This window comes from Castor canadensis, chromosome 8 (genome assembly GCF_047511655.1).
Source record: "Castor canadensis chromosome 8, mCasCan1.hap1v2, whole genome shotgun sequence".
Classification (NCBI taxonomy): Eukaryota; Metazoa; Chordata; class Mammalia; order Rodentia; family Castoridae; genus Castor; species Castor canadensis.
This window is the reverse complement of record NC_133393.1, coordinates 76329796-76355436: the sequence shown is the minus strand read 5'-3', so window position 1 is coordinate 76355436 and position 25641 is coordinate 76329796. Positions and strand designations below refer to the sequence as shown.

The window sequence follows — 25641 nt, the reverse complement described above, 5'->3', positions numbered from 1 at the left end:
CCTTCCTTCCTTCCTTGGTGGTACTTGGGTTTGAACTCAGGGCCTCATGCTTGCTATAGGCAGGCGTTCTACCATTTGAACCACTCCTCCAGCCCTTCTTACTTTAGTTATTTTTCAGGTAGTGACTTGCACCATGAACCTCTTACTTATGACTCCTGTATAGCTTGGTATTGTAATTATGTTATGATATATACTGTATATCATACATAACTATATATGTAAGAATGTAATTGTGTCTTTGTATTTTTTACTTTAGTGCTTAGCGTTTTCACAAAATAGACTGGCATATCAAAAGGAATCACATTTTCCATTTTGCTAACTATTTTTAAACTGGAATATTTACAAAAGTACATTTCTATCTTATTTTATAGGAATGGCAGTTTCCACATAGATTCCCCAACATTAGTAAACTGAGAGTCATATTTAAAAAAAAATTACACAAGCCTCCTTCTTTAGGACATTGACTTTCTGGGAACATACACAATTTCACCATGAAACAGTTGCCATGGCTGCAGAGTGAGCTCTCTCTCTTCCTCTTTACTTCATTTTTTACAATTCTCCACTTTCTTCTGTCTCAGGATCTTTGCTCTTGTTATGCACTCTACAACCAGATCTTCCCCCACTTGCCTCCTTTTCTTTAATTCTCAGTTTGAGTGTCACCTTCTCAGAGGAGCCTTTCTGAACTGAGCCTCTCAAGCACTTTCACAGCACTTGACGTTTTTTTTTGGCATATGTATTGTAGTGCTGAGGATGAAGCCCAGTCCTTTCTACATGCTAGGCAAGCTCTCTACCACTGAACTACATTCTACTTCCCCAGCCCTCTGCACTGTTCTTAACATGAACAGAGAAGTAGTTGGATATTTCTGTATGGAATGCATCTCTCCTTTCTTCTTTAAATTTAATTCTTTGAGATTAAGGCTTCACTGTTCTTATACACTGTCTTATATTTCATTCCTAGAAGAGTGACTGGCATATAACAGATGTTCATTTACTATGTGTTGAAAGAAAGAAAGAATGAATATTTTCACATGAGTGTCACCTTTCTCCTCAATCATGGGAATTACTTAATTTAGGGCTTTCCTTGTGGTTCCAATGTGGGCACCCTGCCAACTGAGGGTAAATCCATGAGATTTTGCAATTGCAACATAGAAAAAGCAGAATGGAAGCTCTTGGGTGCCTGGGTTATAAAATGTACAGCTTAAGAACTCTGGGCATTCTTGTTTCCTACCATGTAAGCCAGAGAAATAGAAGAAGCAGTTAAAAAAAAAAATTGAAGCTGATGACAGATGCACACAGAAGAGCAGTTTCCATGTTTCTGTCCTTGTTTTAGTTTTTCCTGTAGGGTCAGTTGCATGCCTCAGTCTGCTGCATAAATCTTCTCTATTTCCACCACAAATTTCTCTTTTTGTGAGCCCTAATAGGTCACTTATTTGCGAGTAGCTAATATTTGTCCATCTCACAGAACATTAGCTTGTCATTTGTTTAATCCACATGCCAAGGCTCATTGTTGAGGATGAACTTCATTTAATATGCTGAAAGCCTAACTATATTTGTGTTTTTCATAAATGCCCATTAACTTCTTTAGTCCATCTTTTCTTTTGGAATGCTTATATTTTTTTTTCATTAATTAGGGAATGCTTTGTTTTTATAGCCATAACAGTTTATCTATAGTATATATAACAAATACTGTCTTCTAACTTTATTGTGTTATTTCTTATAGAAATTTAAAATCCACTAGTTATCAAATAGATTAATCTTTTCTCTGGTCCATGTAAAGGGTAAGAAGCATTCTTCGCATTAAGATTTCAGAAATAGTGTTTTAGGTTTTCTTCCTGTCTTTTCCAATTACTTCTGACTGATGATGTGTTTTCTTCAATGTACTTTCAGTTTCAGTAGAGACAAATAGATTGGGTGTTAGAAGCCTCCTAAATCAGGAACACATATTGTGGGTGTGTTGAGATAGCATTTACAGTTTAATCTGGAGTCCACATTCCAGAGGGGCTACTGTGGACTGTTATCCTATCTGTAGTAATCAGCACCAGAGGATTTTGTAATGGTTATGAATGTTAGAAATGACATTTTTCTGCCAGTGGAATGTGTGGTGATCAATATGACTACTTCACATTTCTATAGTGTTATAAAAAATGCAATTGTTAGTATTGAAGAGGATTTGGAGAAATTGGAACCTTCATACATTGATAGTAGGAATGTAAAACTGTGTAGCTACTTGGGAAGGTGGCTTGGCAGGTTCTCTAAATGTTACCTCAGGATCCAGTAAGTCCACTATTAGGCATAAACAAAACAGAAATGAAAACATACGTCTATGTAAGAACTTACATACAAATGTTCAAGCAGCATTATTCATAATAACCAAAATACTGGAACAACTGAAGTGTCTACAACCAATGGACAATGTGTGATATATCTTTAAGAGGAATATATTTGGCAATGAAAAAGAATGAAATACTGATTCATGCTACAACATGGATGAAACTTAAAAATATGCTTAGTGAAAGAACCTGGTCACAAAAGGTCACATGCTGTATTGTTCCCTTTATATGAAATGTTCAGGATGGGAAATAAATGAAGACAGAAAGATTAATGGTTACCAAGGGCTGGGGGCAAGTAGAATAGGGTGTGATTGTTAATAGGCACAGAGTTTTCTGCAGGGGAAGGTGATAAAAATGGTCTAAAACTAGGTCATGGTAATGGTTGCACAACTCTGTGAAGATGCTCTAAACAAAATTATATTCTTTAAAAGGACATATTTCGTGGTAGGTGAATTATATCTGGATAGAACTGTTATAAAAAGATATGTAGATTGCTTAACATTGGCGATAAGGAGATAACTTTCTGAGAAATGCATCCTTAGGCAATTTCATCATTGTGCAAATATCACAGAGTTTTCTTCCTAGATGGAATAGCTTGCTACATACCTAGGCTATATGGTGTCTATGTATGATGTACCCTATTACTCTTAGTGCTACACTGAACAAAATAACACAAGATTAAGTCAAATGCAACATAAGATGATAAAATCAAGAGAGTCTGTAAATAAGAGCTAAGTGGGTCTGCTTCTAGCATAATTAATTTTTTTATATAAGTAGAAGTTGTATATCAGAAAATAATGATAAAAAGTGTAGTAAACACAAAAACCAGTAACATAGTCATCTGTTACTATTGTCAAGTATTAGGTTTTGTCCATAATGGTACATTCTTTGCCTTCACACAGCTGGCAACCTTGTAGGTTTGTCTACACCAGCATCAGCACAGACATTTAAGTGACATGTTGCTTTATGTTGTGAGGGTAGCTGTGATATCACTTAAAAATGTGAATTTTTCAGCTCTGTTATTACCTCATAGGACCACTGTTGTATGTTTGGTTTTTCATTGATAGGAATGTGTTATGTGGCACATGACTGTATTTCTGGGGTGAACAGGATGTATGCCCTTAGTGAGCACCAGGGTTATATCTTTTAGAGTGATGCCTAGGCTGACTGACTCCTTATGGGTGGGTACAGAATGTTTAGAAAATTCTCTGCACTGATAAAACCACAAAATCAGATAAATTCTTTCAGAATATAGTTACATCTGTCCAAAGCTGCTGTTCAGAGTGCCCAAAAAGATAGCCATAAATTGATTAAAGTCATAGAGCATATTGTATAACTGTTTTGGATCTCTGGCACAATTTGGTCTGAAGCTTGGTTTCATGGCACTGCACCATTTGGGACTGAGGTTACAGTGAAGGAGCTCCCCAGGCCTCACATACTCCAGCAATTGAAAGCAACAGATAATTACCAAAAGCCTGAATTAGATTAAACAATTACCAGTTGATACCTAGGAAAATCATTGACCTTTATCTATTCATCATGCTTCTGATCCCCTTACTGAATTATCTTATGAATTTAAAAAGGTTTATTAGTTAATTCTCTTGTTTATTCTATGTGCAAAATTAAATTTGCAAGATAATTTAATTTTTATCTTTCTAATACTGTATTGTGTCTTTATTTTTTATCTTACTCCCTAGAGCTTTCAAAATGTTACTAAATAATGATGTTAAATCCTTTGCAGTGCATTTCATTTTATTCTCAGTAACATGACAGTCAATATAACTAATACAGACCTGAAATATTAATATCAAAATTAAAAAACAATAAAAATTTCATAAACATTTCTTACTATTTCTGTGACTTTAGCCACATCATTTATGCTCTCTGGATTTTGTATTGTCTTCTGGAAAAAGGATCTTGCTAATAATTGCTACTTTTTGCATTTTGGTGAGGGTTAAAGAAATGCTTAATATAAGAGCCTGGCACTCGGTTTGTAAATAAATAGTAGATAAGGAATTTGTGATATAGGTTCCTTTTGAGTACACAGAGGAACACGCGAGGGAAAATCCAGTTCTGTATGCCTAGGGAGAGCAATGGAGTGAGGTTGAAAGAGGTGGGCGAGGAAATTTCAGGGAGAGAGAATGCTGTGGGCTTAAATGTGATGTCGAAGTGTAAGGCAGGGATAGTTTGCAAAAACTGTAACATGCTTAGGGAAGAGTATAGATGAACTAGATGGATAGAGGTACCATTAAGAGGCACCTGGAGAGGTCAGAATGTGGCAGGTGTTCATTTGGGATTTCGGTAAGTACTGAGATTCTCTTGGAGGCATCCAAGTGAATGAACTGGAAGATGGTAGGCAAGAGGACCCACTGAGAGATACAAGGTTGGGAAAGTAGCTGGGACATAGAAGCAGAGGCCAAGGTAGTAGAAGTTTCAGGGGTAAGGGAGAGGGAAAAGGGAAGGTGACTCTGAGAGTCTTGCTTGGAAGGGAGGTTGGACAGTGTTGCTGCATTAGTTTCCCATGGCTGTTGAAACAAATTGTCACAGATTTGTGGTTTCAAGGAGCATAAATCAATTTTTTTGTAGTTCTGGATGCCAGAAGTCCAAAATCAGTATCACTGGGCTAAAACGAAGGTGTTGGTATGGTTGCTCTTCCTCTGGAGGCAGTAGTGGAGAATTTTATTCTTGGCCTTTCCATCTTCTGGTAGCTGCGGACATGCTTGATTTGTGGTCATATAGCTCTAATCTTTAAGCCATAATTTACAAATCTCTCTGTGCTCTGTTTACAAGACTATTTGACTCCTCTGGTAGTGTCAAATTTTTCTGTGTTTTCCTCTTGTAAAGATCATGTGATAATATTTATGACTCCCTCCCCCACGGAGAACCCAGCATAATCTCAACTAACACTCCATACTTTAATTACATGTACAAAGATCTTTTTTTTTCTCCCTTAAATAAGGGTCCATGTACAGGTTCCAGAAAGTAGAACCTGATTTATAAAGGAGGCCATTAATTTACCTTCCACAATTCCCATTCACTGAGGTAAGAAATACAGGAGCTAAAAATGTTGGCAAAAGAGTTTTGGGTTTTCAAGGAGACCCATATTCTCCTCTCAGTCTGTTTTTCTTTTCTGTACATTTTTAAAAACATAAATGTTGTTTCTTTTCCTCAGTTGAGACCAGGGATTGTCTTCTGTACTTTTTCCAAAAATTTGCATCACGCTGAATTAACCGTATGTTTCTTCAACTCAGTAGGTTCTGCTCAGAGCTCTCATTTGTCCGATTCTGACAAAGCATGAGTTTCTTTGTAAATAATTTCCAAGAATATCAATCACAGTTGAATGCCTCAGAAGAAATGTGAACATTTTCGCTGTTAATTTATCTTCTCCTCCAATTTCTTTTAGTATCTAAACCAAATTCACCTGTGAAAAGGTTGTTAATTGTATTTTTATCACGTTTTTTTCAGTTCAACAGTACTAATAAATACTTAGAATAACCAATTTCCGCAAAAACTGGAAATAATTTAAAGTTTCTTTATTCCCAGTGTTTGTTGAGTAATAACTGTCATTTATGGTAAAGTTCTGCCTAATAGCTCAGGCTATCAAATGAAGCTGGTGAGACAAATTTTAGTCTATTTGTGCAACTTCCAATATGAAAGTCTATTCTTACTCTTCTTAAAAGCCAGGTAATCTTGTTAAATGCTTTCCAATGACTCTATCCTTCAGAATTATTGGTTTCTTAGTTTTTTTTAGCTGGCTTTGGGTTTTCTTAATACAGTCTCAAAATACTTCAGTTTTTTCATTTCTAAACCTACTTCTTGGCCATGTACAATCAGTCTCCTTCATTCATGGCAATTTTAGTTTTGGGAAAGAGTATTTTTTCTTAAATATATATGCTAATTTTCCAAAGGCTGAGTTTGTTCATTGAGTAAAATAAAATAAATAAATGTGTCAGAGAGAATCAGACGTGACACTTGAATACTTTCCACTGAGTAAGTTTTCTTCTAGCTGTTCAGAAACGCTTTGCTTGACTTGCCTTTCTTAGAAAGAACCTGTGAAAAATACTTTATGCATTTAAGAAAATGTATATATAAATACAACTTCCTAATTCTAGTCAATAAGATAATATAATGGCAAACAGGGCCTTGGACATGGCCCAGTGACACTGGGCTTGCTCATAATTCCAGAGACAGTGTCACTCAGATTTTTCAGTTAATGGATTACTTATTAGGGCAAAGGCCCCAAATGCCACCTTTCTCATCTACTCTGCTTCACATCATAAAACACCTCACCACAGCTAAGGTGAAAAACGTTGATGCCTTTGATAGGAAAACAAAGCTCTTTATTTACCCTGCATATGTCTGTTAGGTATCTACAAGCTTCTGGTACTTTCTGTAGCTGCCCAAATTTGGTAAAGACCTGGCAGGTGGTCAGCGGTCCAAAGACTACACTTAATAAAAGGCAAACAAGAGGTTCTTAATAACTTCTACATTTTAATTAAGCCCAGAATTGTTTGCTTATTGATACAGAATAATTTTCATCAGATACTTTGTGATACAGAGATGTGGTTCTCTGTCACCTATGGGATATTTAAGCCGGAACTGTTTGTAAAATAATAAAGCATTGCTTAGTTTTATTTATAAGCTATACTGTTATCTCTGTAAGAAGTAGATAGATCAGTTTTTATTTGGCTGTACTTATAAGCTATATTTCTATTCTTACCAGATATTAAATAGAATAAGTTCATTTAGGGATAGCAGTGTAGTTGGAGCTCTACTGACCGTAAGTATCAGTGCTTTGTGGAGCACGTGCCATGCTTCCATCTGAGGACTAACCTTAAAACAAGTCTATTGTATGTTTTATTAAATCAGCACCTTAAAGGATCACAAATACTTAAGTCTTCCCACTCCTTAAATAGATCATGTTATTATGCTTATGTTATGCATGAAGAATTTGAAGTTTTTATTTCCCATTAATAAATCTTCATCATATATAAATATAATAGGAAAATAGTGTTTGAAACTTTTAAAAATAGGGTACTTATTTCATTATATATATATATAAATATATGTACATATATTTATATAGTCTATATACAGGTATGTATATGGCTTACCTGCAATATATTGCCTAGATGTAATGTATTGCATATATTGTATATATGTGTACACACACATATGCACACATATATGCCATGCTGAGACTTGAATTCAGGGCTTCACTCTTGAGAAGCAAGCACTCTACCACTTCAGTCACACCCCCAGCTCTTTTTGCTTCGGTTATTTTCGAGATAGGGTCTTGATTTTTGGCCAGGCTGGCCTTGGACTGTGATCTTCCCCATCTCAGTATCCTAAGTAGCTAGGATTGTAGGCATGTGCCACCAGTGCCCAGCTATGACATATGTTTATAGATTATTTTAATTTTGTAAAAAATAGTTAGAATAAGAGCTAACCTTTCTACCTGATTTTTATTTTTTTTTAAGTTGTAGCTGAATCTATTTGACTATGTTTTTTAGGTTATTTTTTGCTCTCCCCATCCTACACTCTTGTTTTACATACCTAATGTTGTTATTTTATATTTTATTTATTAAATATATAGTAATATTGTTATTTTATAAACCCAGTATTGGTACTACTGTTCCTGGAATGTTGTCTTTCCAGTAAAATTCAGACTTCTTGAAATAAGGCAATATGTCTTCAATATTTATTGTATATTTGGTAGTGCTTAGTTAGGTCTTGGGCATACAATATTTTCTTGAAAAATACTTGTAGAATTGCACTGAAGTTTAAAGACAATTGCTAGTTTTCATTTAGGAAAAGGCAATCTGCAATGTCATTTGCAGAAGTTAGCTGGCTGTTTAGTGTGGGTCTGTGAACGGCAATGGGTAATAAAAACTGCAAAACTCAAGAAAACTGTGACATTTCATATGTACATGGAAACAATGCTAGGAATCTCCCTGTATAGCTATCTTTACCTCAAATAGCAAAAACTCTTGGTCCTCCTTATTAATGTTTATATTCTCTTTTCAACAAAATTAACAGATAAGGGCAAAACAGTTTCTGCTTGGAAGCGAGGGGGTGGGGGGTAGAGGGAGGGAGCAGGGGGGGAGGAGAAGGGGCGGGGCGGGGAAGAGAGGGGAGAAATGACCCAATCATTATATCCACATATGAATAAAAGAAATAAAAAAAATAAAAAGAAAACTGTGACATTCACATTCTCCACTCACACATTTTCTGGGCTAATAACTGTATGGGAAACGATCTCAAAATTGGAAAGTGGTCTTTTGAGCATAAATTCAGAGCAGGCAAGGTTATCACAAGGTGAGTGGCTGTTAACCATCTGGGAGGATGGCTTGTTGACTCAGTTTCTGCTGGAGGGACCAATATCTTGAGGATTAGATAGGAAAGCTGGGAGGCAGCGAATCCTTTTCCTTGGATGGTTGCAGGAAGGTGTTGCTAAATTCTTGCTTATCTCTTGCCTTATATTAGACATGTAAAATGCACATCTCCCATTAACTCAATATTTCCTCATACAGATTAGAGTTTAATCTGCTGTGCCTCAGTTTTAGTTATGTTCTTTTAATCATCCTTTTTAAAGTCTAGAGACAAGGAATTTTAATTGAAATTTGAGGAGGAGTGGTTACTAGAACAACTCAGACAATTCACTGCGATTTTCATTAGATATTTCTTTGGACAATTTTTCTACTATATACCTTGTATTTCTTTAGAATTTTTTTCAGGCGTTTGTTCTCTTCCTTATTTTGGCTGCATCCAGATTTGCAGAATAGAAAGACAGACATATTCAGATTTTTTTTACCTAGTGTTGAAGCTCCATATCCTGATATCAAACTATAACGTTACTGGTATCCTAGCTCAAATCACTGACAACCCATGGGAGAAGAGTAGTTTCCCCATTTGGTGAAATACGTATGTGTGTGTGTGTGTGTGTGTGTGTGTGTGTGTGTGTGTTCAAATGTGTATAACATAGAAAATAAGGGAATTTTCCTATGAATACATACAGTTATGTTTACCCACTCATTCTGGTTCTCTTTCCTCATTCTGAAAGCAGCACCTTTCTTCATACTGGCCTAGAAACAGGAGTTTTTTGTATTTTACACTCACATGGCTCAACCACTAGTAAAACGGGAGGCCTTTCACATTTCCAACACTGATAGGAAAATTGGTTGTTTCTTCTGGACTTCTCCAGTTAGTGTGGTATTTTGTAAAGTGTAGGGGAATCAGGTTCAAAAAGGTGGGTGACATTAGCTTGTTCCATACTGGGCTGTGCATGCATGTTCATTCACTTGCTTGATTTGAGCCTCTGCTGAGTTCCTGAGGGCACCAGTGACTCACGCCCATAATCCTGGCTACTTGGGAGGCTGAGATTGGTAAGATTGAGGTTCAAGGCCAGTTTGGGGAAATACTTTGTGAGATTCCCCCCCATCTCCAAAATAAACAGAACAAAAATGTACTGGAGGTGTGGCTCAAGTGGTAGAGCACCTGCTTTGCAAGCATGAAGCCCTGAGTTCAAATCCCAGTCCCATAAAAATACCTTTTCTAAACTTTTAAAATTATGTATGTTTGAGTAAAGCAGTTTTCAGGGGGAATTAAGTGTTCTCAGAAAGAGTTTAATTAACATTTTCTTAGAAAACTTAATGAGCAAAAGTTGGAGCCACAAGAAGATTGGAGAATGTTTACTTAAGTGGAAAACTACCTTTGCAAATGTAACATCACAGTAATTTCTCAAATGAAATGTTTTAATTTACTGCTCACCAACCATTGCTGGAGTCATGGTGTCTGCTTAGGGGACAGAAAGGATTATTATAATTTGATTTCTGACTAGTGGTCTTTTTAATCTGACTTAATTCCAAATATAAATATGTTTGATGTTTTCTTTCTAGGACTATTTCAAGGCATGATCTTATTTTATGATCTGTGATGCATAGTTCTATTGAATATGTTTTAATTTTCTCAGTGTACAGTGATTGAATGGAAGCAGTGGTTGGTTACTTTTGAGAACTTGAAATAACAGAGGATGTCAGATTGGTATTAAAAATGGTCTGTTCACAATAAAGAAATGGGCAAGTGAACTAAGCAGAACTTTCTCAAAAGAAGAAATTCAAATGTCCAAAAAACACATGAAAAAATGCTCACCATCTAGCAATAAAGGAAATGCAAATTAAAACCACACTAAGATTCCACCTCACCCCTGTTAGAATAGCCATCATTAGCAACACCACTAACAACAGGTGTTGGCAAGGATGTGGGGGGAAAAAGGAACCCTCTTACACTGTTGGTGGGAATGTAGACTAGTACAACCACTCTGGAAAAATATTTGGAGACTACTTAAAAAGCTAGACATTGATCTACCATTTGATCCAGCAATACCACTCTTGGGGATATACCCAAAAGACTGTGTCACAGGTTACTCCAGAGGCACCTGCACACCCATATTTATTGTGGCAGTATTCACAATAGCCAAGTTATGGAAACAGCCAAGATGCCCCACCACTGACGAATGGATTAAGAAAATGTGGTATCTATACACAATGGAATTTTATGCAGCCATGAAGAAGAACGAAATGTTATCATTCACTGGTAAATGGATGGAACTGGAGAACATTATTCTGAGTGAGGTTAGCCTGGCCCAAAAGACCAAAAATCATATGTTCTCCCTCATATGCGGACATTAGATCAAGGGCAAACATAATAAGGGGATTGGACTTTGATCACATGATAAAGCGAGAACACACAAGGGAGGGATGAGGATAGGTGAGACACCCAAAAAACTAGATAGCATTTGTTGCCCTCAACCCAGAGAAACTAATGCAGATACTTTAAAGCAACAGAGGCCAGTTGGAGAAGGGGACCAGTAACTAGAGAAAAGGTTAGTTTGAGAAGAATTAACTTAGAAGGTAACACACATGTACAGGAAAGCAATGTGAGTCAACTCCCTGTATAGCTATCCTTATCTCAACTAGCAAAAATCCTTGTTCCTTCCTATTATTGCTTATACTCTCTCTCCAACAAAACTAGAGATAAGGGCAAAATAGCTTCTGCCTGGAAGTGAAGTGTTAGGGGTGCAGAGGGAGGGGATGGGGTGGTTAAGGGAGGGGGCGGGGGGAAGGGGGGAGAAATGACCCAAACATTATTTGTACATATGAATAAAAAAAATGGTCTGTTCAACTGCCCAGGGAAGTACAGAAGAATGCACGAGTATAGTAATCCTGGTGAAGGAATAAGACAGCTTATGTATGAATTTTTTTATTATAAGTAAAAGTATTGCCAATTAAAAGAGGATGTATATGAAGTACAGATTAACTTTGGAAACCCTGAAGTCATCACCATAGATAAACAAGTTTTTCAGAAAGGGTATAGCTTCAAATGATCACTTTAAAAAACGTCAGTCTTTGATGGGAATTTTTCTATTAATCACATGCCTTGTTAATCAGAGCATACTGAAATTAATTTTTAGATGATTACTTAGTGTTCTTGGTATGAGAACAAAGTATGGGACTGTATCGCTACTATTGAAGTAATAGAATAATCCAATACCCATTTTCTTATTTCCCATTTTTATTCTGTTGTAAATGTGAATTCTTTAGAAAAGAATAAATAGTTACTAGCCGTGTCTATTTGTTTAATATTTTCCTCCATTGAAAAGAATTTTTAAGCAAGTTTTTTGTATGTTCATTTTAAATTCCCAAACTATAATGACAACATAAACTTGTGAGGGTTGATGAACACCTATTGTGTTCAAATTGTGTGGACTGATATGATGTGCTCTGAGTCCCAAAACAATCTGGCATTAGTAACAACTCAAATTTTGTTTTAGGAAGCATTTCTGAGCATCTGAATATGCTTAACGAAGAATTAAAAAGAAACCCAGAACAGGATACTTCTTCCAAAGAGATTTTAATGTTAGACTGTGGAGAGTCGTGTTATTGGTTAAAGGTAATTCAAGACTGAAGAAATTAACCCCCACTCTACACAGCTTCCTGTAGTTCATTGATATTCATACTGAATAAGTGCAGGCAGACCTTTAGAAAAGTTTTATTTAGATTTATATGTGTATATATATGTATAGATATGCAAATTTTAATATATTTATTTACATTTTATACATTTATATAAATATATATGTTTTGGTCTTATACCCATCTAACATTTTTTGTTTTATTCAACAGAAATCTTCTTGACAGAGACACATTTTCTAAGTCTGATCCAAGTAAGTATGTATTTCTTGCTTTTTGAAACTGTCTACTTATTTTACTTGATTTTTGCAAAGATTGTATGAAACTCATCAATATTATTTACATATTTGTTTTAAAGCCTAGGGAGCCAGAAGGGGGATGGTCCCAAGCACTGTTGACTTCTCTGCCAGGCCAGACTTATGACTAGAGAGGAAGTCACTTAGCATGAGAACATGGTGAAAATGCAGATGACTCCAGTGCAGAACTGTTTCTTTGGTATTAAAAGTCCATGGTATGGTCATATGGTTGAAATACCATTTGAAAGACAACCATAATGGGTCACAATTTTTCAGTGACTTGTAGAGTAATCCTTTTTCATTAAAAAAATAAAAACAGTATATGAAGGCATACACCAAGTGAAATATATATCTTTAGGCATGGACTGAATTTTTTTATTCCTAATTAGAAATATTGAAAATTGGATAACATAAAATTAACAGAGTAGTTTGAATCAGAAAATAGCAGAAATAATTGTATAAATCGATTAGTGTATAAGTCAACTAATTCTAAATCTTGTAATATTCAGAAACTGATGTCCAGCAGTTCTGTGTATCTATAAATGTATAAACAAATGTAATCTCATCATAGGATAAAATGTTTGTCAGATGCTAGAAGATTCTTGAGGTCATTACTGTGGAAAAGGCATTGCCATTTATGGGTTAAAAATTCCTGGGGCTCATTTGACAAGTGGGTCTTTCTCTCTTCCTCTTTACCTAATGCCCTTAATCTCCCTTTTTTAGACTTCCTTTCTTGATTGATAGGATTTCTTACCTGTTTACCAAAATTGAGGTTGAGCATTCTAAATATTAAAATGTAGAGTATGATTTGCCTCAGGCTGTGCCTCTTATGGTGGTTTTGAGCATTTTGAAGAAGAATTTAGATAGTTTAATAATATACTTAGATTTGTTAACACACTGAAACATATGTAATTGCTAAGATATGGTTTTAAAAGTTATCTACATCTGTACCATAACATAAAGACATTAGCAAATAATTATTATTTTCTTTATATGCCACCCTGTGTGCATATTAAGTTACCAAGGTTTGATTTAGTTTGTTCTCTGCTTCTTTAGTTTCTAATCATTTTATGATTTACTAACAATTTTCTTGTAAAGTTATGCTAGAAATTATGCGTTTAATTTTGATGTAGCCTGTGGATACATGAAAAAGAAATTATATACACTAACATCTGATGTTTATAAGAGACATTTATATATATATATACATGCTTTTTATCTTTTGTAGTTTGTGTCTTATATGTACAAGGAGTTGGAAATAAAGAATGGAGAGAGGTAAGATAAAGATACTTTAAAAATCACTGTGCTGGAAGATATATTACAACTTAAGATGAAATGTTTCTGTTTTTAGTTATTTTAAGTCTTTTCAACATGAAGATTCAGTTTCCTTCTCACTTTGTGGAAGTTATCTGTGTATTTTGTTTTTGGTAATGGTTATGAATGTTTAGTTCATGTATGAGCTTCTTCTAAAATATTCTAAACTTAACACTTGTACTTACTTGGCTCAGCCAAACATAAATTTATTGTACTACAATCTATTTGACATGATAACTCTTGTAATTTAAGTCTGTGGACTTAGTCTCACTTTTAGAGGTTGATTTTTCATAAAGTGCCATATTAAAGGTTTGTAATGGGGTACTTGACATCAAATGTCCCCTGTGGTTTTGTTTTGCTAGTAACTTACTGTTTGGAAATAAAGAACAAATTCAGTTTCCTGACAAAAATATCGATTGTTTGGTGAACAAAACAAAGAGGTTGAAATATTATTTTAATTAATTTATTTTTTATTCATCTGTTTTCTGAAGTATCTCCACATTCTCCAAAGGATAGTCAGTGACAGTGAGGGAACATATAGTATATGGCATTTCTGCCTGCCTATAGTTGCTGGTTATCTCAGGAAGGCAGTACAGCGTTTTAATGAGGTTACAGTTTCTGGCTAGATTTCCCAGGTGAGATTTGTGCTATTTGTTGTCCCAGATTGCTTTGTGCCAGCCATTTTATCAATGTGTCTCAATTTTGAGGTAAAGGGTAAGACTAGATCATTGTAATTCATTCTCAAAACTGGTGGTGGGGGGATGGTGAAAAAGTAAAGCGACTGATAATGAGTTGATGGTCAAAATGAGACTCAGTACCAGTTTCCTATGTGTGTCAGTCAGCTCTCCATTACTATAGCATCCTTACTGAATGTAATTTACATACAAAGGGATAAAGGTTATCTTGGTTCACTACTTTTAGTGAGGCAGCATGTCATAGTGGGAACATGTAGTGGAGTGGAATTCTTTTCTTCATGTCCAGTAAGCAAAAGAGAGCTAGGAAGGGCACAATTTCCTTCCAAGGTACACCCCCAATGACCTAAGGATCTCCTATCAGGTGTCACCTCTTAAAAGTTCTACCAGCTTTTTAAGTAGCCTCCAAATTTTTTTCCAGAGTGGTTGTACTAGTCTACATTCCCACCAACAGTGTAAGAGGGTTCCTTTTTCCCCCCGCATCCTCGCCAACACCTGTTGTTGGTGGTGTTGCTGATGATGGCTATTCTAACAGGGGTGAGGTGGAATCTTAGTGTGGTTTTAATTTGCATTTCCTTTATTGCTAGAGATGGTGAGCATTTTTTCATGTGTTTTCTGGCCATTTGAATTTCTTCTTTTGAGAAAGTTCTGCTTAGTTCACCTGCCCATTTCTTTATTGGTTCATTAGTTTTGGGAGAATTTAGTTTTTTAAGTTCCCTGTATATTCTGGTTATCAGTCCTTTGTCTGATGTATAGTTGGCAAATATTTTCTCCCACTCTGTGGGTGTTCTCTTCAGTTTAGAGACCATTTCTTTTGATGAACAGAAGCTTTTTAGTTTTATGAGGTCCCATTTATCTATGCTATCTCTTAGTTGCTGTGCTGCTGGGGTTTCATTGAGAAAGTTCTTACCTATACCTACTAACTCCAGAGTATTTCCTACTCTTTCTTGTATCAACTTAAGAGTTTGAGGTCTGATATTAAGATCCTTGATCCATTTTGAGTTAATCTTGGTATAGGGTGATATACATGGATCTAGTTTCAGTTTTTTGCAGACTGCTAACCAGTTTTCCCAGCAGTTTTTGTTGAAGAGGCTGCTGCTCCATCGTATATTTTTAGCTCCTTTGTCAAAGATAAGTTGCTTATAGTTGTGTGGCTTCATATCTGGATCCTCTATTCTGTTCCACTGGTCTTCATGTCTGTTTTTGTGCCAGTACCATGCTGTTTTTATTATTATTGCTTTGTAATATAGTTTGAAGTCAGGTATTGTGATACCTCCTGCATTGTTCTTTTGACTGAGTATTGCCTTGGCTATTCGTGGCCTCTTGTGTTTCCATATAAATTAACAGTAGATTTTTCAATCTCTTTGATGAATGTCATTGGAATTTTGATGGGAATTGCATTAAACATGTAGATTACTTTTGGGAGTATAGACATTTTTACTATGTTGATTCTACCAATCCATGAGCATGGGAGATCTCTCCACTTTCTATAGTCTTCCTCAATCTCTTTCTTCAGAAGTGTATAGTTTTCCTTGTAGAGGTCTTTCACATCTTTTGTTAGGTTTACACCTAGGTATTTGATTTTTTTTGAGGCTATTGTAAATGGAATTGTTTTCATACATTCTTTTTCTGTTTGCTCATTGTTAGTGTATAGAAATGCTAATGATTTTTCTATGTTGATTTTATATCCTGTGGACATTAGATCAAGGGCAAACACAACAAGGGGATTGGACTATGAGCACATGATAAAAGCGAGAGCACACAAGGGAGGGGTGAGGATAGGTAAGACACCTAAAAAACTAGCTAGCATTTGTTGCCCTTAATGCAGAGAAACTAAAGCAGATACCTTAAAGCAACTGAGGCCAATAGGAAAAGGGGACCAGGAACTAGAGAAAAGGTTAGATTAAAAAGAATTAACCTAGAAGGTAACACCCACGCACAGGAAATCAATGTGAGTCAATGCCCTGTATAGCTATCCTTATCTCAACCAGCAAAAACCCTTGTTCCTTCCTATTATTGCTTATACTCTCTCTACAACAAAATTAGAGATAAGGGCAAAATAGTTTCTGCTGGGTATTGAGGGGGGGAGCGGGAGGGGGTGGAGTGGGTGGTAAGGGAGGGGGTGGGGGCAGGGGGGAGAAATAAACCAAGCCTTGTACGCACATATGAATAATAAAAGAAAAATGAAAAAAAAAAAAAAAGTTCTACCAGCTCCCAGTCTCACAAGGCAAACTCAGCTGTAAAAACTTAGCTGAGCACCTGTAAAATTCAAGTAAAAATTTACATACTTCTAAGATCCACTGGTGGGACAGGCACAGGGCAAATGTAACCATACCAAAAGGAATAAGGGAATAGAAAGGAATAGGGTCTGACAAGAATGAAGTTAGCAGGGCAGACACTAAATCTGAAATCTCCATGTCTGTTATCTAGAGCACACTGTCACACGGTGTGGACTCCCTGTGGCTGGGGCAGCTCCACACCCTTTGGCCTTGTTGATTGCAACCCAAAACGTTACAGGCTGGTGGCGAAGGTCCTTGCCTTCACTAGCCAAAGAATTGGCCAGTGAGACTGACTCATGAGACGACAAGGTCAGCACTCAAATAAGATTTATTAGAGAGGAAAGAAAAGCTGCTCGTAGAGATGGACGGGGAGCCTGGAAAATCAGTAGCTCCCAGTCATTCACAGATGGGGGTTTTTTATTTGGTTCTTTTTGTTGGGGAGGGGAGTTAGGAGTCAGGGGTGGAGTGGCCTTTTGATATATCTTTGTAGAAACACACTCTGTTGGGGTGGGGAGGTGCAGGAGTCAGGAATGGAGTGGTTTCTTAACATATCTCTGCAGGAACATATACACAAGTCTGCGAAAAGCCTCCTGCTTATCAGCCTTGTGGCATTTTGAGGCATCCCCAGGGGGCCATGATTTGTGAACCCATCCATCCCTTTACAGGATGTGGGGCCCACACTGCTCTCATGGGGGATGGGGGCACTGGCTCATTTTGTCTTCTGATCGCCCATACCCAACAATATGACCACTCTCTTGGGTTGGCTATACTTGCTGGCTGTATGTTGCTGGCATCTCTACTTCCCTGGGGCTCCATTGTATCTTGAACTTGACTCTCACAGCTCCATGCATTGCCCAGACAACAGATGCTTTCAGAGACTTTGACGCAGCCTGCCAGGTTTTCTGTTGAAATTGGTGTGGAAGACTCCATGATTTCATATGTCATGAATTCTGCCTGCCTGCAAATTCAGCATCATGTAGATATGCCACATTTTGCCACTAGCTTGAGTAGTACCTGGGCCCCCTTTAACCAAGGTTAGAATGATCTTTAGTGACTAACCTAAAGATGGCTAAACATCAGGAAATGATTCTCTAATAGGTCCTGAATAAAGAGGGTGCCTAAGGGCCCTTTTCTCAAACAAAAGTCTTTAAAACAAAAGTGCATTTCTATGCCTTTTGAGCCTGTGATAGGTGGAGCAGCACTGTATATTATCCCTGTGTAGAGCAATTTGTTTATTTTTATTGGTGCTAATAAATGAACCCTCTTAGGCTGAAACTTTGTATAAGCCTTCTTTTTCTAGCTTAGTTACAAAATTTCCAAATCTACCTGCTCTGCTCCTTTTTTGCTCCTAATTCTTACTTTAAATCTTGTTGCCCTGAAATTTCTTTTGCCAGATATATTAACATATCATCTTTAAGCTCAGCCTGCCACGAGGTGGGACTGAAGGGTGGACCTTCAGTCAAGTTCCCAATAGAGTTCTCTTTTCATGGTTATGTTCTGTTTTCATGGTTAGTTCTGTTTTCATCTGAAACTTCGTCAGCACAGCCTTTACTGTTCATATTCCTGTCTATCAACACTCATGTTTGAATCAGTCATTAAAAGTCTGCTTACAGCCTACCTTGTTCCACCTAGATTTTTCCTGTAAACCAATTACAATGGCATCTCCACATTGCTAGTATATATAGTAATGGCACTCTATTTGTTGACACCAATGTTCTGTTAGTCAATTTTCTGTTATTATGACAAATATCTGACAAATACTATGACAAATATCAACTTATAGAGAGAAAAGTTTTAGTTTGGTTCTTGTTACCGGAAAGCTGGCCCCTGACTTCAATGCTAATTTACAACTAATGAGAGTAGAATTTTTGAGGAAAAGGAAATAAGGTTTATTACGTGTCAGATGAAGAGGTAGACAGGGAGAGTCAACCTTCTCAAAGATCTGTTGCCTCCCTTCTGAGAGAAAATGTCTGCCTTTTTAAAGGGAGTTCAGAGGCTCAGCTTGACCATGTGGTGAAATGCATGTCCAGAAGGGCTGCTGGCCTTGGTTCCCCAGGTGTCTGGTGCCACATTTCTGAAGCTGTATGTCTGGCTGACAAGGTCACTCTTCTAGTGGTCAGAGAGATAGAAGGGGTAGAAGATTGCTTGGTTTAATTGAGTAAAAGGAGTTAACCTTGGACTATAGCATGTAGACACAAAAGGGGGAAAAATGTCAGTTTGATTAACAAGCAGAGTCAATCAGCCTGCATGCAAGCTGGCTATACTAAAAGTTTTTCCCTTTTGTAGTCCTGGTTACATTTTCCCACTGTCAATTTATTCCTTCCATTTCTATGGAAAAGAGACGTCATTGTCATTTATCTGTTTCCTGACTTTTGTTACTTCCTGGGCCCACATAAGTAGTCTATGCTTCTCAGAAAAAGCAGGTTTTAGACTCTTCTTACACTCAAAGTTAAAGGTTCTGGTCCATGGTTGGTTTATTTTCCTGTTGCTTTGGGGAAGGCAGCACATCATGGCAGGAATTGTGGTAGAGCAGAACTCGCTTCATTTCCAGGAAGGAAAAGGGAGCAAGGAGAGGGTTGCAATGGCTAAAGCCCTTTCATTAGGCTCTACCTCTTAACCAAACTTCTAATAGTGCCTCCCTGGGAACCAAGCCATTAATACATAGGCCTTCGGGGAACATTTAAGATCCAAACTATGGCATCATATCTAATTGCTTCTGCGCATATTCATACAGCTATTCAATGTTTACCTCAAATTCTATATTTTCATGTGTTAAACTTATCATGTGTATTCCATGCCAAGTTGATATTTGCTTCAAATATGACTACGCATCAGCCAAAAAACAAAGCCAGTTTTTACGGTCATCCTGACTCTGTCCCCAACTATCATTGTCCATGTACTCAGTTATCCAGAACTCTGAATTCTCTTTGATAAACAAAATAAAACAAAGTAACAGTTCTCACCCCTTATTCAGATCCAGGTTATCTTTTGTCTTTCTTGTAGCAACATTCTCTTAAGTTCATGCCCCCCTCTCTTATTCATCTGTCTAATTATTGTTTGGATTATTTTCCTAAAATAAATGTTGTCTCATGTCATTTGCTTTGAATTCTCTTTCTCAAAGTCCTGGGACAATCCAATATGGATTTTCTGACTGACCACAGGTGCCAGACTACATGTGGCTGAGCATTTACCAGGATTGTCCAGAAAATGGCATTTTTTCAAAGAAATCCCTGATGATGAGGCAATTTGAAAATTCCTTAGATAAGGGAAGTCTGAAGAATGACAACATAACATAACTGAGCCAGGGAATTCATACTTATTGGGTGCTAAATGGCAAACTTAGCTCAAAATCTCCCTGGCTTTAAAAACTTCTCATGCTTTCCTATTGCTTAAGCATGGAAATGTAAATTTCTTACAAGACTTGTAATACGTTCTTTCATAGTAATAATGACTAAGTGCTGTTTCAAGCCCTTCCTGTGTATTGACTAATTTGGTTTTCACAACAAACTTCAGATGTATATGCTATTGTAATCCTCAGGATGCACAAAAGGAAACAGAATTACTGAAAGGTTAAGTAATTTGACCAAAGTTGTTCAGTTTAAATAAACCCAGTGAGGATTTCAACCCAGGCTCTGTAACTTCAAGGCACTTTGCTATTAGACCACCCCATTATGTATAATTCTTGTCTGGGCCGAAGCATGACATTCTGACTTCTAAATGGAAAGAAATTTTATGTTTTTCTTTTGGGTTTTATTATTATTGTCTTCAGCTTGATTCTGAAAGAAAGTCAATTAATAGCAGGCTTGCTATTTAAGGAAAAGTGGCATATTATTAAAATAAAATATTGACACAAAAGAATACTTTGCTGATTTTTTTCTCTTTGAAAGTATTAGTAAAAAGAAATCACACACAAAAGGGTGTATGGAAACATGTAAAATATGTGAAAATGGAGAAGGTGCTGAGCAATAGGACCAGAGTTGCATAGAACAGGTAGAAGTCAATGGCTAAAGATGGAGAGATACCAATTGTCGTATCATCTTTGTGTTTCTATAACAGAATACTACATTCTGTGTAATTTAGTAAAAAAAAAGAAATTTATTTCTTCCAGTTCTGGAGGCTGGGGGTAGGTGTCCAATATCAAAGTTGAGGAGCCCACATCTTGTGAGGGCCTTTTTGTTGCATTATCCAGGGGTGGAAGGGAAGGGAAGGGAGAGGTACTGAACCTATGAATGCACTTTATCTTAACAACCTGCTCCTTCTGTGATGAACCCACTGCCTCCATAATACCATTAATCTGTTCATGATAGCATGACATAATCACCTCCTGGAAGTCCTACCTCTCAGTACTGTTACATTGGGGATTAAGTTTCCAACACATGAACTTTGGGGGAAAAATTCAAACCATAGAGAGCATCAGTTAGAAGGCAATTTCAACAGAGATTCAAAATGTTAAAAATGCTAAAGAATGAGAGATGGTCTGGAGGAATAGAAAAGAAGTGCTGAGGCAAGAGACAAGTATTGTATAGCACTTAGCAACTAAATGAACTTGCTGGATAAGAAAAGAGATGAAAAAATGAAATATACTCTACTTATTATTTAGTCTTCACAAAACCTTTCAAGAAGGACAGTTTCCTCATTTTGAGGTCCAGGATAATGTAGTAGTTAAGTGTATGCTCCTGATCTCTCAGTGATCTGTTTCCCCTGTGACACAAAGAATGATGATAGTGATTCCAGTTCATAAGCTTGTTCTGATGATTAAATGTGAACTGCTGATAACAGCAACTGGCACATAGGGAACACCATATAATTAAGGATACATTGGGATTCTAAGAGATAAAACAATTGTCTAAGAATAAAACAACTAGTAAATGTTAGGTAAGTAAATTTCTATATTACCAAATTCTGTAAACTTCTTTGCACAAGCTCAGCAGTTGATGGGAAAATGACCTATGGGATTTACTTGGCCTCAAACCTAATCTGAGGCTGTGGTGTTACACAGCTGCTAAAAAGCTAATGCAATCTGAGGATGGTTTGATGGATGTGCACTGCTTACATCAAGGAAGATAATGCTATTATGTTGAACCGTATGAAATTGTCATTTCTGTAGGTCAAAAATGGTTGAGTGTTGGCAGTTTCTCAACACAATACTATTGTGATTTGACTCTGCTGGGAGCAAATTTAGAATGTTACTGTTTCAATTCTACATTTTAGCCCATCAAACAGCCTAGTATGTATTTAAGGAGGACTGCTGTCTTGATGTAAGGGTTAGAAGCTATGCCATATCAATAAATAAATGTGTATTCTAAAAATTTGAAGACTGAATAGTCACAATGTCTTCCAACTTGTAAAATAGTTTCATTTGGAAGTGGTGATATGCTAACTTATGTTCCTCAGGAGGAAACAAAAATTTTGGTCCAAATGTTGGTGAGACAAAAATAGTAGCCTATTTAGTTCACTGTGAGGACCTTTGTAACATGTAGAGTATGTCACAGTAAAATGAGTTTCCTGGAAGTTTATCCTGAACTACAGAGGATATCCTATGACATCAGACAGGGGCTGCACTGATTCCTTCAGGAGAGGTTGGAATCAGCCATAAAATCCTGAAGCTTGTGATTTTTATAATGTTAAGGTGTTCAAAAATAGTTTTCTAATAGTTTTTTTTATCAATTTTTACAAATGTATTTTAAGTGTTGAATATTATTTTATCAGGGTGAAAGATAGCTATTAGGTTATTTGAAATCAGACCAAGAAAACTTAGGATACTTCATTAATAACTTTACAAATATTCATCCAGTTATCAGTTTGCCCAGCATTTTAGTGGGGAACCAATTGGAGCGATGGATAAAATTTATAAATAGAGTGTTTTTACTTCAAGAAACACACAGTATAGTTGGAGGGTTTTCTTAGCAATTTTGGTATATCTGTACAATGAACTTACTGATTTAGGTATCAAAATTATCTCAGTAACATAGTGGTTGTGTTTTTATTTGAACTCAGGTATATGGTGGAAAAGTATGTAGTAACTAACAATATGATTTTGTGTTCTGAGATGAATTACTTTTAGATAAGAGAGGTGAATAAGTGAAAAAAGCTTAAAAATATGAAATAAAATTCTCTAAATAAAGAAATAGAAAAATTATTTAAAATCAATTTGCAGTTGAAACCTGCAATTTAAAAATTATATCTGGCACTGTTAGAATTTACTTCAATAAATTCTGCTTAATGATTTTGAAATATGAAAAGCAAGTGAAATAATGTATCATTTAAAACTAAATGATTTCTCAGTGCATAATAATTTCAGAGATGGAAATGATACTTAAATGCCACAAATTAGGAAAATATGAGAACCTCTTAGTGGCAAATGGAAATAACAAAGTATCATCCCAAAGCATGCACACTTTACTTTGAGAGCTTCTGAAAATACTGCAATTAACTTCTTTGAGTTAGATTTTAGTTATCCATAAGTAACCAATTTTGTGAATTACTTTTAAACATTCAAGATTACTGGATTTCCTGAATGATAAAAGAAAGCATCTGAATCTATTTATAAACTGCGGTGTAGTTTAGAGCTGATCAAAGCCTGTGGCTTATGCCTGTAATCCTAGGTACTTGGAAGGATCCAGTTTGAGGCCAGCCAAGGCAAATAGTTCATGAGACTCCATTTCCAAAATAACCAGAGCAAAATGGGCTGGATGTGTAGCTCAAGCGGTAGAGCGCCTGCTTTGCAAGTGCAAAGTCCTGAGTTTAAACCCCAGTCCCACCAAAAAGCAAAAACAAAACTAAAAAAACACCAAATTTACTTATAAATGCCAATTAGCATAGTTTGACATTGATCTGCTCAACTTCGTTTCATTGACACTGATTTATTATAATAGTTATTCATCTACATGCTGCATAATGCATGTATAATACACACATTTCAACGGATGAAGAAATTCCTTCTAGCTCAGCTGAAGTGTCATTTTAAGTACATATCTTTCCTAACCTCACGAATAGAATTTCCAGCTCAAGCCTCTGAAATCCCATAACTTTCATCTCTTGCTTATGGCCTTTGTCACTTCTCACTTTGTTATTTAAAAAAAATGACAGACTTTTTATTAAATTTATTTTAACCAGTATATAAAAATAAAAACTATATGATAGGGCAATGTGTTGTTTTGATACATATGCATGCATAGTGTCATGTTTAAATCATTTAAACCTATCTATATTCTCAAGCAATTATCACTTCTTTCTGGCAAAAACTTAAAAAATGCTTCCTTATTTTTTGATATGTATATACATTACATAATTGTTATCTGTGGGCACCTTATTATGCACTAGCACCTTAGAAGTTCTTACTCCTATCTGACTGTAATGTAGCACTCATTGATCAACCCCCCTCATCTCTCTCTCTCCTTTCTGCTAATGAACAACATTCTCTTTCTATTTCTATGAGGTCAACTTTTAAAAATTCTATTTAAGAGTGAGATCATGTGCTACTTGTCTTTCTGTGCCTAGCTTAACTCATTTAACATAATGATCTCCAGTTCCATTCACGTTGTCCCAAATGACAGGGTTTTATCTTTTTTAAAAATAGCCAGGTGTTATTGCATTGTGTATGTCTGCCATATTTTCCTTACCCATTCATTGGCTGATGAACAGTAGGATGCTGCCTTAGCTATTGCGAACAGTGTGGCAATAAACACGGGAGTGCAGATATTTCTTCAACATACTGATTCCATTTCCTTTGCGGGATTGCTAGATGAAATAATAGTTCTATGCTTAGTTGTTTGAGGAACCTCCAAACTGTTTCCCATAATAGCTGTAGTAATTTATATTTTCACCAGTGGTGTACAAGGGTTCTCTTTTGTACAAATCCTGTCTCTCCAACACTGTGATTTTTAGTCTTTTTTTTTTAACAGTGTCATAGTTATTTTATATATATATATATTTCATCTCCTTTTTATTGTTGTGCTGGGTGGGGGTACATTGTGGCATTTACAAAAGTTCTTACAATATATCAAATATATCATACTTGAATGTACTCCCTGCATCATTCTCCTTTAAAAGCTATTTTTACTGGAATGAGGTGATGTGATATATCACTGTTTTGATTTTTGTTTGTCCATACTAGTGCTATTGAGCAATTTTTTTCATATACCTGTTGTCCATTTGAGTGTCTTTTGAGATGTGTGTATTTAAGATTATTGCTCATTTTCTAATTTCGCTATTTGGTTTTTTGCTATTGAATTTTTAGAGTCCCTTATATTTTCTGGTTGTAACTCCTTACCAAATACATAGTTTTCGAATCCTTTCTCCCATTCTGTAGATTGTCTCACTGCTCTGGTGATTATTTCCTTTGCTATGCTCCTTTCTTTATTAGGCTTTTTAGTTCAATGTAATACTGTTTGTTTTGTTTCCTGTGCACTTGGAATATGTCCAAAAAATCTGTGCCCATTCCAGTGTTCTGAAACATTTCTTCTGTGTTTACTTCGAGTATTGTCATAGTTTCAGGTCTTACATTAAAGTCTTTAATCCACTTGATTTGGGTTTTCTAATGGGTGAGAGATAGAGGTCTAGTTTCATTCTTTGGCATGCAGAAATCTAATTTTCCCAGTACCATTTATTGAAAAGACTATTCTTTACCCAGTGCAACTTTGTTGGAAATTAATTTGCTGTAGCTGTGTTAATTTACTTCTAAACTCTCCATTCTGTTCTATGGGTCTATGTATTGGTTTTCATGCAATTACCATGTTGTTTTGAATACTACAATTTCA

The 25641-nt window shown here is 36.2% G+C and overlaps 1 protein-coding gene across 1 annotated transcript in view; it reads left to right on the top strand.

The window, feature by feature from the left end:
- Cpne8 (copine 8) overlaps window positions 1–25641 on the top strand; it is a 225147-nt gene that overhangs the window by 24511 nt on the left and 174995 nt on the right. The window contains exons 2-3 of the mRNA XM_074083117.1: window positions 12515–12555; window positions 13826–13872. Of these exons, the coding sequence (XP_073939218.1) occupies window positions 12515–12555; window positions 13826–13872 (88 nt within the window). The remainder of the gene's footprint in view (window positions 1–12514; window positions 12556–13825; window positions 13873–25641) is intronic.